Raw genomic sequence first — 12872 nt, forward strand, 5'->3', positions numbered from 1 at the left:
TACATAAATACTAGAAACAAGAATGGTATTCAGTTGTCTCTTTAAAAGCTACATATCTTCATATTGATGGTCTGGTTCTGAGCTGAACATTAATGAAAACACTTTCTATTATAAATAAAACGAAAGCACTTCTATATATTACCACTTCCCTGGGGAAAAGTTCTGCTTTTGGGTAAATTAGAGAGGGATATTATTACAGAGTTGTCAAGTGTATGCCAGAGTAACACAGAGATTTAATCCAATTATTCCATCCATAGAATGGATCTGTAGAATAAACCAGTGGATGAAACCTGGTACAACCTGTACAACCTGGTACAACTCAGCCTTCCCAGTGAAGGCTGCAGTGCAGACTCCCAACTCAGGGGGGCAGATCAGCTCTTTTTAAGAGGAAGGGTCCTCACCTACCCCACACCCACCACAGCAATACTGAGGGGTTCAGGGTCACAGCTGACAGGAGGGGCAGGCTGATTAAAAAGACAAAAAAGCCCCAACCCCCTAAACAGCAAATATGCTTTCCTTCAGAGTAATTCTGAGATGGATTTAAATTTAGAAGAGATAATGTGAGAGCAAGAAACTGTTAAAACCGAGGATCCTTTTCACTTGCGTACTGTGAGTTAGAGGTTTCTATTGCTGTTCTCAGCAACCGTAGCTGAGACAGGGTCAGAAAACCCTGGGGCTTAAATATAGAAGCTTCAAGGCGAGAAGAGTATAAAAATAAATTCCAAAGGGCTTAATAACATTGTACAGAAGCTGGATATTCTGGTGTCAGAAGGAAACTAGTGGCTCTTAGATCAAAACCTAATCACCCAAAAGCAATAAGATCATTTGTTTCAGCCAGCTAGTCATTCTGTCACCCACTGGGGCAATGTTTTTTTACTAGCAGCCTGAATTACAGTTAATTTACAGTGTATAAATGTACACGTCACTGATAATATAATAGTTAAAGCAAAAATACTTTGGAATGAATGTGGTTAAACGTTTAGCAGCCTGATCCAAATCTGCTAGGAACCTTTTGCTTGACTTCAAAGGAATTATTATCAGCATTTTTGTGAAATTCTCCTACAACAAAACAAAAAAAGTTAAAAAAGGGAGCTGTGCCTCAGAGCTTACTGCCAGGACTGTCCTTCACATGGAATGGCAGACAGGCAGAGCTCGCAGACAGTCCACGCCACCTCTGTAGGCAGCAAAGTGAGAGAAACCTTCCTGAGGTTACCACTCAGGACACCCTCCGATTCTCTGCAGCAAGGCTAGATGAGGGGAAAAATGTCTGCTCTTTCTTAGTTTCCCATCCCAGAAGACTTTTATTTATGCATTAGTCGACCTTTCTAGCCGTTAGGACCATCTTGCTTCAGCAGTTAATTAACACAAGTGCCATAATTTAATACAGTTAATGCTACTTGATGCCCTTTAATGTACCTTCCATTAGTGATATTATTGTAGTATTACCCTGTAAATTAAAATGAGATCAAGACTAAGAGAGGCTCTCTTTAATTAAGGTACTGGCACACTACATCGTCCATTATTCACTAGAAAAAATCACCCTGATTTAGTGAAGCAGACCATCAGTAAGTCAGAATTAGTTCATGTGGATTATTAGGTTTCTTGAATAATGTGAGCACAATGGGGCTGCTAAAATTGCTAACAGCCATGTTTCCTTTTTTTTCATCATTTTAAGACATACACAATGGAAGTAGTAAATTGAAGATGAATAACCAGGTGGTAATAGAGGAGGTAAGGTGTTCCTTGAGAGTACACAGGCTTTCACATCTAATGCAACGTACATCAGGCTTATTTTACACCAAAATGCAAAGCAATGACAAAACAAATCTTATATTAAGCAGGCAAATCTCCTATCTGTAATTTGTTGTGAAGTATTAACCACTCCAGCATCTTGTATATTAAATATGGTAGCTTTAATATAGATGCTTTTCACTGTCATTGATCCCTAAAATACGATGTGAAAAAAGTTTAGATTTTATTCTGCCTTTAGAAATATGTTATTATGAGCTTTGGTGATTTTAACTATATTTAACCTACAGGTTACTTTTTTTTCCGTAAAAGGACTAGCTTTAAAAAGTGTCTGCTAGCATCACTCATCCACCATGTCAGTCTCCTTGGTAAGGTCCTTTTCTATCCCATCCTCATGGAATAGTCTAGTCTAGCTTTACTAAATGTATATAAATATCTAGGTCTCAAAGCCCAGAATATGAAACATTGTAGCAAAGAAAAAGAAATAAATTTGTAACTTAATATCCAATTAGCACCCTAAATTAACCCGCAATGGCTGGAAAGCTCAGATGAATCGGAAATAGCAGCACAAAACGCCTGGTAACCCTTGCTCCCCTCCATCGTGTGCCCATGCTCAGAGCATGCCAAGGCACACGACTATAAATGCTGATTTGGAGACTCTTTCTGGGGGGGGCTGTAAGGTTTCTGGTAGGAGACTAAAAATACCTAAAACTGGGTGACAGTTGGCCTATCGCAAGTTACCTTTGGTGCGACTAAATAATCAGGGGCTGTGCATTGCAGCCCCACAGCCACTTAGCAGTAAGCAAGCCCATAAATTCTTTAACAAGGAGAGCTCACTTCATATTGAAGGAAAGGCCACCAAATCCCTAAAGAGCTGTTCTTCTCATTAGTGGAAGAGTGATAAGAATTCACATGAATCTAATCTAGTGAGATACTATCACACATCAGATATTTCTTTTAAAGCATGTGTCCAATTACTGCAGCATTTAGACAACAAGCATCAGCATCAGATAAATTCTCTGTACAGTCATGCTTCATTTTTATAGATAATTTTTCACAAGATTGTTGTGCCCCAGATGTGCTCAGAAGGTTTCTGTTTCTAATTTGCATGCAATGCACTCTTTTTTAATCCTTCAGATGCTTTTTTTTGATAAAGTACTGATAGTCTAATTGAAGTCAGACTAAGGTCCAAATGGGTTTTCAGATGGGGAGCAGCTTTTCCTTAAAGCGTAAAGGCCCTTCAAATCCTGAGCTTTGATATCTCTGCAGAGCTAACCTATGTGGGGCCAAATGGAGAAAGGATACACAGTAAATACAACATACGTGTTATTTTTTATATACTGAGGCTAATGTTACTAAACCATTTCAAACAGTATCTTAAGCTGTCCATGGTTCACTTAGCCCTCTTAAGAGACGTCTGAAAAATAATTTACAATGTAACTAATGAGAGTTACAATAAAAATTCTTAAAAAAGCAATATTTATCTTAGGCTTTCACACATTCAATTAGTGATTCTGTATGTATGAGTATGTATTAGGTGTGGACACAAAAGATTGTAACTACTTGCTAAATCTACAGTTCTAAGAGATGTATTTTGATGTCATATAAAAATATATCAACACTGCAAAAGTGCTTATACATTCAAATCTCTATGTGGCATCAATTCTCCCTTTATATAAAGTTAGAGGAATATTTTTCAATACATTACATCACAGTAATTTGATTCTATTTTGACTTCATGTATCAATTTTTGCAATATGGAAATGCTTATAAACAAGAAAGTCTTGTATAAAAGAGGTAGAAAATGGCAAACTCACTACAAAAGTAATAAAAATAGTCAGCAGTGTTTTATATAATCAGTCTCTTATGTTTTTTTTCCACTCAGTCTTGTGTCTGCAAAAAATTCTCTGGCCTTCCAAGATACACTGGCTTTTCTGTTCGTTTTGATACATAGCTTCTCTTAAAAAAAAATAAAAAATATTTTCAAAAGGAAGATGTGAACTCTCCACTGAAGAAACAGAAGAGAAGGAAAAGGTACGTTACAGAGGTGAGTGAATTGCTAATAGAGAAGGTCCCATTTATTTCCTCTGAACAAATTGGCATCCAAGACACATGTAAGGAGTATCACCCTCCTGCTTGAGGTCATCAGTCAGTTGCTAGTTTGAGTTGGGAAGAAAATTTCCCAATAGGAATGTCATTGCACAGTTATTATTTTTGGGACTACAGCACCTGATACCAGTCACTGCTTGCCCCAGAGGGACTATTTGTCTGGAACCCAGCTAAGTATTCACCTTTGTTATATTCAAATCAGTCTCTCCAAAACACTCTTGTGTTTTTTTTCCATTTTACTTCAGCTTCACTGCATTTAGAGCTAATTAAAGTAGAAGGAATTGACTCTAATCTCTCCTGCCTTCCTTGTTCACAAGCAGTTCATAGTCGAACCTAGTGGGAAGGGTCCGAGCAAGGGCTGCTGTATCAATCACAGCTTACATTAAAGGCCTGAAAAAGTCAAATGATGAAACAGAATCTCTTTTTAGTTAACCGCCATCAGATAAGGCTGCGACTGTAAAAAAGTAGAAAATGTCCTAGTGCCAGGGTGAATTCCTGAGCCAACATAAGAAACTGTTAATATTATCCTGCTCATGAGACCTAGGGCTCAAGATCCCAGGCTAGTCACAGCGAACACCTGGGATTTTGTGCCACTGAGTCAGAAACTTCTAATATGACCCGAAACAGACTTCAACTGAGCCAGATTTCTATCAGCATGTCCTGGCAGAAAATGGTGTCATATTTGAGGACATAAATGGTTTTGAATAACCTCTAAAGCCAAACATACATGCCTCTGTTTCTAAAGGTATATATTCTCTTACCTTCCGTATACCCTTATGTCTGAAATTGCATAAAAGTAGCGTGCCAGGTGTTGCTCATCTACATATATTTCTCCAGTTGCTGGCCTAAGCAGTCTTATCCTCAGATCCGTGATGGTAAAGAAATCTCTTAACTTCTTGGTTGTGTCAAGCTGGCCATAAAGAGAAGCCATGTTATGAAGCCGAGGTCCAGCAAAAAAAGCAAATCTATCTTTGATTTCAAAGTGGATTATTTTACTATTTGTCATGTACCCAGTAGAGTATTCCTCTGTGCAAATGATTTCTAGGACTGTGTGTTGTGATAAATCCCTCACTGATTTTGGATCCATGTGGAAAGCGTCTAAGCAGTCTGTGGCATAGTATTGGTAGGGCTGCCATGTTCGTCCATAGTCGAGTGATTTCTCCAGGATCATTTGGTCTGGACGGCCAGATTCAAAAGTGATAACTATGTTATCTGTCAGTTCAATGGTTTTGTTCCAGGAGAGTGTGATGTTAACATGAAGAGGCTTTGGATAATCCTTCCAAGTTGTGGACTGCCAAAATGTGGAGGGATGTCTTCCTTCGAGATCGAACATCAGTTCCGGAGGATGAGCCAGTTCTTGTGTGCTCGCATCACACTCATTATTGCACATGTAGGGATTCCCCTGGAAAAGAGCAAAGCAGAGTTATAAGAGGCATGGTATAGGTGATTATGACACATAAAGACGTTTCTTCTCTGGCACATGAGAACTGCTGCTTTTTCTCCAGGAGTGAAACCAAGAAAGACAACACAAACGCTTGCAAGGAATACCTTTATCTTAATGAGACTTACCCTGGATATTTTATCTGTTGAAGTAAATGTGCAAACACAGACATATACAGCACCTTTACTTCTGTAACATAAACATTTTTCTTAGTATGTTTTAGAGAAAGAAAAGAGATTATTTACCCTGAATGACTTGGACCAGCGATCAAGTCACAAAAGACCAAGAACAGTAAGCAAGTCTCTAATAGCTCAGTAACTCCCGACTCTTCCTAGAAAGACGCAGTAGCCAAAGACAATTTATTTTTAAAACAAGTACGTCCCTCAGGAGCTCCATTCACAAAAGAAGTAATGTTTAGGGCAAGTGTTTTGAGGTCAGCAGTGCAGCCCATATGTACTCAGTATGAACCAGTACACCTTCAAGTTTCCTTTCACTCGGGCATGAAATTTATCATGCTTAACTATGCTCCCAAGCTTAGCACCAGCTTGCCTTAAAACATTTACACTCACCACCAAAAGCCATTAGAAAAACAGTGCTCTGCCAGCTCTGGGGCTTGATTCAGACATCTGCCATCTTATTACAGGCTACCAAAGTACTTCAGGAAAGACTTTTCATAAGGCACCGGCTCCAATTTATCAGGACAAGATAATCCAGCACTTGATTAGGTGGGAGATGTCAGCAGCTCCAGCTGGAATGCTGCCGAGGTGGCTGGAGGTCTGAACTGGGGGTTGAGTTAAAAACAGCAACAAAAAAAGCTTGCCAATAGTGCACAGCTTTTACTGCTGCTTGTCCTCTGTAGCAAGGTGAAAGTGAATTATTCTCTTCCTGGCCTTTTGATGCATTAACTTGCACACTACAATCTCCTGCTTCTTCACAAAGGCTATTTTGTCTGCAGATTGGGGATATCTTGCAGCACTTACCAAGATATCAGACCCCGTAGGCTGCACTGAATCATGTCCATCTAATTTCGGCTTTCAACAGTACATTAATATTTCGCTACATGTTCATTCTGTGTTTGTTCCAGAGAGCAACTGCTGCTCTGTATCCTTCCCTCCACCTTACACATGGATTGTGGAAGAAGCCATTCCTCTTTTCACTGATGGTCAGTGCTGCTGGGGAAAAAGATGCACATGCCTATACCTAGCAGTGCTCAACAGGGGCATAAGTGTAGCTGTTATTGTCATTAATCAGAGTTCCCCTCACCTACCCTGAAAACAGAATGAGCCCTGGTATGACAATCAACCTTTTCTTTTCTTATAATTACAGTTATGCTTCTCTCTGTCTCAAAGCCTTGGGGCAATGAAGCAGTTCAATGCCATCCAGTGTGAGAAATGGGTTTCAAACATGAGTTTCCACCTTGGCCACTGCTGTTCCTTGATGTACTTCCATGAAACACAAGCAAAAGGAATTCTGCGCTCACTTTGACCTCCCCACTGACAACTTCCTCTTACCTGGCCAGGGAAATACTATTTTCTTTCTCTTTCCCTTTCCCATTAATACAGCTGAGTGCTAAAACTGACAACGATTCACTGGGATTTGAAGCTATGAAAAAAACTACCAGACAACAAAAAGAATTATTTGAAAAGCAGCCCACTGCTTGTTACACTGACAGCTTCAAAGCATGCAGCTGTAATAAAAAAAACTCTGTAAAACGTGTCTACAATAAGTCCCTGTTACAGCTCTGATTTCAAGCTCACGGTTGCTATCTCTATGTCTTCCTTTTGAATAAAACAGTGAAAATCAAAAATAAATTTCAAGCAGAATAAAGAAAACACTGGACAGATTTTTTATTATTTAAGCTCCATTTAATATATCAAACACAAACGTCAGGATTTGCTAACTTACTTCGGCCTTTTCTTTCCCCTAGGGAAAATATACATATTGTGAAGTCTGTAAGGTTCCAGACCTTTTGACTAGACGTAAATATCAGTTTTGCAGAAAATGCTTATAGTTGCGTAAATCACACCTTTCTGAGGTTTACTAGAAAAAACTGGTCACTTCTGTACCTGTCACCATGAACCTGCCTGCGTACCTATAAAGTCTATGCTTCTGTCATCACTTTGGTAAAAACAACTTCACTGGGAGGTCATGGGTATCGAAACACAGCAAATAAATGCTCCTGGGTAGCCAGACAGGTGCATTAAGCACTGCTGAGGGATGGCTTTGGTTTCCTGCTCCACAAGCGACCACTGAGTCTGTTGCAATTCTTCATGTTAAAAACTAAAGCCGTTCTGATTCTCCAGTCCCTGGATGCTGGAGGAGGCATGTTTTATTACTTCCAGCAGGTAACCCAGCTTGTGTGGGACGTATTGTTTCTTTCTGTATATAAGAGCTGATTTCTTTTTCTCCCTTTTTCTTTCACCTTTTCCTTTTCAGCAAAAACTGAAGTGCTAATATAATCAGAGAACGCTGGGAGATGGGGCTCTAACAAAACACAAGCTAGTGAGAACGGAGTAAGATCATGAGAGCTGGTAGCAACAAGGTGCCTAAAAGAATGGTGCAGTGAATGCTAAAAATTAGCCCTAGCTTGCTAGTGAATGGTAGTCTACATCTCTGTGGGCACAAAGCTTTTTGGGAAAGATGAGGTTATTCCAATTAAAAACAGAAGCTGCTGCAGAATATAGTGAGAAATGGGTCAGAATCACAGTGCTGTCCTGCACCTGAAACTCTTTACCAGTGGTAACGGCAGTGGCACAACCTCCCACTGAAACCCCAGGTGAGGACATCACTACAAATGAGAATTCTAATAAGAAACTTCAGGCATATTCTCCCCAATAAATTAAGCTATTATTTTAATTTTATAGCACACAATTCTCTTTTAAGAGGCGAATGATTTGATGACACCAAAATAACCTGTGTGGAGTTCGATATTCTAGAGAGGAAATTAAGAGAAAAAAAAATCTAAGCCGATATAAGCTGATAAAATAATGTCCTGAATTCTAACACAGTGAGGGGGGGGAGAAATGATGAGTTTAGGTAAGTTCCCCTCTGCCTACTGGCATGGCAGTCACTGATGTAATTTTGAAATATTTAACATGATTATTGCTTCCGAGGCTTGGAGTCAGATTCCCATTTTCTCTACCAGCAACTTGGCTTTAAACTGCTTCTAATTCATCTTAAATGTAATTTGCATGTGAAGACATACTTACATTACCAAATCCGTTTAAAGGGGTCTAACCCTATGTGAACATCCCTTAGTACACGTTAGCATGAAAACAATTAATTTAACTGGTATTAGTTACATATTTCAATGTCTTGACCTCTGTGATAATCCTCCTTAAGACCTCTATCTCAGTAAAATGAATACAACAAAAAGAAATTTTCCCCAGTTTGTGAAAACTAAGCCAAATCTGTGCTGGAGACACCTAAAGGACCAGAACATTAGCAGCTGTAAGTAATTTTGTGACCGGCAGGTGGCCGTAAATAGATCTTCATTTAAGCCTTCCAAGCAGCAGCTTTTCAGCTGGACAGGGTGGATATTCATAACTTTTCAAAATTATATTTAAGCCATTAGGAGATTTATAAATAATTAAACGCTATTAAATACTTCTAAACACTTTACTGCCAATTAGTGTAAAAGGTAGCTGAGGCTTTTCCTACACCGTGATCATCTAAAAGAAACCTACTATTTTCCTGTACAGTAATTGGAAATTGATATTAAATAGCTCCTTGCAGGCAGGCAAATTAAGCTGGTATTTATTCTGTTTTAGGCTCTTCATGGAATTCAAAACATTACCAGAACTATTGACGGGGTCTAAAGGTTTTGGCTCTAGGCAGAGGTACCTGTTTTGCAGGCAGGGCGAGGGCACGTGGCTGTATCACACGGTTTGCTCACGCTCAGCCCTGGCTGGGAAAAGCAGTTACCTGAGAAGCTGCTGACTAGGGCTGACTGGTCCCAGTAGGGTTTCCCTTCAATTAGCTGGATTTAGTTTGTTTTAGCACAGTGACGGCTCTTTGTGCCAGCCAGCCTGAACTTTTATCGTGGTGCCTGAGGTGCTCTGCAAGTGTCTCTGCCTGGGACGGGGGCTGGGACTGGCCTTGCTCCCGCTGGCCAGGAGCATGTCTCACTGAGTGCATCTTCAGGAACAACTCTGTGATGGATGGGACAGTGACCATAGAGTGAGGATTTTGGTTAAAAACAGAGTAGTATGACCTTTGAGCGTCAGCAGGGGAGCCGGCAGTGGTGCTGTTGGAGGGTCAAAGTCTGAGTGCTGCCACTCAGGCGAAGCCACCTGTCTCTCATCAGGTCGGCTCCTCAGTGGCATCCACATAGGCTTAGGGCCTGATTGAAGATGTCGCTTCTTTCAATCTGCTTCCTGTCCACACTAACACCTCATGGACTTTTTTTACTCAGGAACAAAGACAGAGGGGCTTAACCTTTCTGCAGCGTGAATATTGGAAGCTGTATCACAGATTACATGCTGTAATAGACACCTGGCTAAATCCCTACAGAGGATTATAACTTGCATTTTCAAACTGGTGAAGGCTGCTGAGGTCACGCAGGCCAAGATTTTAAGAAGGAGCAAAACAAATTTTCAAGAAGCGAGTCACAGCAACCCATTTCTATACCGTAGCCTCAAGGTAGTTAGCTCAGATGCGCAAGACGAAATAAATACAGCCTGACTCACGTTTGGAGTGAGGTTGTGCAGTAAATTACTGCATTCAAGTCACACTTTTGGAAATAATAGAGTATTTCTGTTTTCCTTTCCAAGAGTTCATTACGAGTAGTTTGCTCAGTACTGTGATGTGCATTGTAGATGACTAATTAGACAGTAATAGCTAATAGCAGCAATTGCCCTAATGCTTACATTTTGCATGTGGTTTCTAACCAGGAATTACTTGTTTACCATGACAGAGCCAGATTATGAAAGAATTAATTGGGAGATACTACTCGTTAGGCATTGTCCTACTGAGGGCAAGCATTCACTGTGGTGGAGGATTGGCAAGGCACAGAATCTGTCGCATGGTAATTGATGTTATCAAACTCACTACATCCATTAGCTGGTTTGAGAGCATCTCGGTCAATGTCTGCAGAATTATTGTTGTGATGAAGACAGGGAGGGCTGTAGACAAGAACATTTTACCATCAATAGCCTTTCATCACTGCAGTGACAGCATTTTAAGTTAAAGTGATTTAAGTTAAGAAAGAAAAAGTGCTAAAATCTCCATGGAAGATTTGATGCTCTTTCACAGAGCTCCCAAGTGAGAGGCATCTGGATGGCCAGGCAAGCCCTTTGAACTCTGAGCTGCAGGCTGAACAATACACATTCTCCAAAACCAGTAAGAATAAAATAAAAGCGTGTTTAAATCAATAACTCCTGGGGAGACTTAAAAAGATTAATTCAGGGAGGATCTGACTGGCCAAAAATAAATAATAATGCTTAACAACTTTGTGCACTTTTAAGCTTGAAAGTACGTTGCAGATTATCGCCCTGAGCTTGCAACAAATTCAGTGCAAGCAGGTCCTTAAAATTCAGATTCTAAAAAGATATTTAAGCCTCTAAAGATCTGGCACTTTGCCTTGTGGAACACAGACCTAGCTAATTAATCTTCATGACAACACCTCCATGAGGTATGGGATCCTATCCCAAATTTACATATAGATGCAGAATTAGAGAGAAATGCTTTTGCATGATGAATTCTGTAATCCCTGATTATATTGCACTCTTTCTTCCAAAGCCTTTTGGTAGATCACATGAAGGCATTCTTGGCACTCAGAGTAAGTAGCTCTCAGATTATTAGATCATGCCTCTCTCCAATACTATGAACTGAAATCTAGCATAAGAAAACATTTTATTATTGGCATCACCACATGCATTGGTGCATTTGGCAAAGGCCCTTAATTCCTAGCAAAACATTCTCTCTTTTTAGTTACTTAAGTTACTTTTTGGAAGTGCTTTTCAATTTATTTCACGAGGCAAATGGAGTTTTGTTTCCGCTGAAATATCTCTACCCACTTTTGCAGGGGAAAAGCCTGCTTATCCCTAATTGGTAATTTTATGCTTCTGAGGCTATTTTTGACTTGGAAACCTTGATGATGTTATTTTGACCACTTGATCACTCTGGTATCAACAGTACCTTAAGGCAGATCTACTGGCACTGACCCAAGTGTGGTTTTGTTTTTTCAGCTCAATATTGGTGCTTTCCTCTTGTATCAGCAGGTATCTGGCAATATAATCACTTTCCTATTTTTAGCTTTTGCAATGTCATGAGGTGCATAATGCTGGGAGCCCATCGTGCTGAGCTCTGGCTGAACAATACAGCAAATGTTCCAAGAAAACTGGGTTTCATTATATACCGGATGCGTATTTGGGTTTGAGAAACTGAAATCCCAGGGGACGCAGCATCCCTTTCTCTCAGCGTGTTGGCACTTGTCCTGGGGAAGCCAGCCATTCCATGAGAGTGCTCCCTGGGTGAAGCAGCAGAAGGTATCCATCTCCAGCATCGTGCTCAGCTCATGTTGGTGCATTTTCATCCGAGCCCCTTTTCCAGCTGTCCTGCAGGAGCTCTGGCAAGGAAGTCATGCAAGAGATACAGGGGTTTCCTCAAATGGGGCTTCTGCTGTCAGTAACAACCACCTTGGGTGCCTCTACCTTACATTTTGTGGTCTGATACAGACCTCATCTCTCCCTTTCTTATGATTTTGGACTATCCATGGATTTAGAATGGGAGCCACTGTGGAAGTAGAAAAAAGGAGATGTCTCAAACACTGCAGTTGACAGGTATCATCCCTGGACAAGGGAAAACCAGTGTAAAGGCAGGTTGGTCTGTTATCATGGCCAGACGGTCTCAGTTATGGCAATCACAGGGAATGCAAGCATCAAAAAACTGGGAAATCAAATCACCTTGGTGGCGACAGGGGGAATCAGGGCGCTGGAAACACTAAAAAAAAACCAAACTTTTTTTTTTATGGTTATAAATTACTGTGTTCAAATTTTCGGTCCACGAAGGAAATCTGTGCATAGCAAGAAGTCTGAGAAGTCTGAGAAACACGTTGTGAGAGTGAGGAGGGCTCTGGCAGGCCTTAACAACCCTGACCAGCCCCACCTGGGCCCCTGACTGGACCCTATTTAAGATCAGGCTGGGCCCTATCTTCTGTTGTTCCTGGTGGGGTTCCTCTGGTGATTCTGCTCCACCTTCTTGCTGTGACTAGAGCTAGTGGTGGACTGTCTATGTCTCCAGGCTGTGCTGAGGCCATGTGGGATGGTGATCATTGGTGAGGGCACAGCTGGTGCTGGGGTGGTCCTCACTTCCACATGTGTTGGGTGGGTCTGCTCCTGCTGCTCTTGCTGAGGGATATGCAATGAGTGAGGAGGTGGACATAACAGAAATGCTAAGCTCCACAGCTTGCCCTAGGTAACAGCAAAGCAGATTTATATTAGCTGAGTATGAAATCATATCATGGGATATCAAAACATGGGAGCATGGAAATTTTGTTGGGGAAAAATTTCAGGAAGATGCATGGTGTGAGGAAACCAGACCATCGCAGTCTGAGTGAGATCCTATGCCACCC

The 12872-nt window shown here is 40.7% G+C and overlaps 1 protein-coding gene across 1 annotated transcript in view; it reads right to left on the reverse strand.

Annotated features, from left to right (window-relative positions):
• The window catches only part of NTNG1 (netrin G1), a 151108-nt gene that overhangs the window by 84646 nt on the left and 53590 nt on the right, over positions 1 to 12872 (reverse strand). Inside the window, exon 2 of the mRNA XM_074152124.1 lies at positions 4620 to 5260. Coding sequence (XP_074008225.1) covers positions 4620 to 5260 — 641 coding nt within the window. The remainder of the gene's footprint in view (positions 1 to 4619; positions 5261 to 12872) is intronic.

Source organism: Numenius arquata, chromosome 8, assembly GCF_964106895.1.
Source record: "Numenius arquata chromosome 8, bNumArq3.hap1.1, whole genome shotgun sequence".
NCBI classification, from domain to species: Eukaryota; Metazoa; Chordata; class Aves; order Charadriiformes; family Scolopacidae; genus Numenius; species Numenius arquata.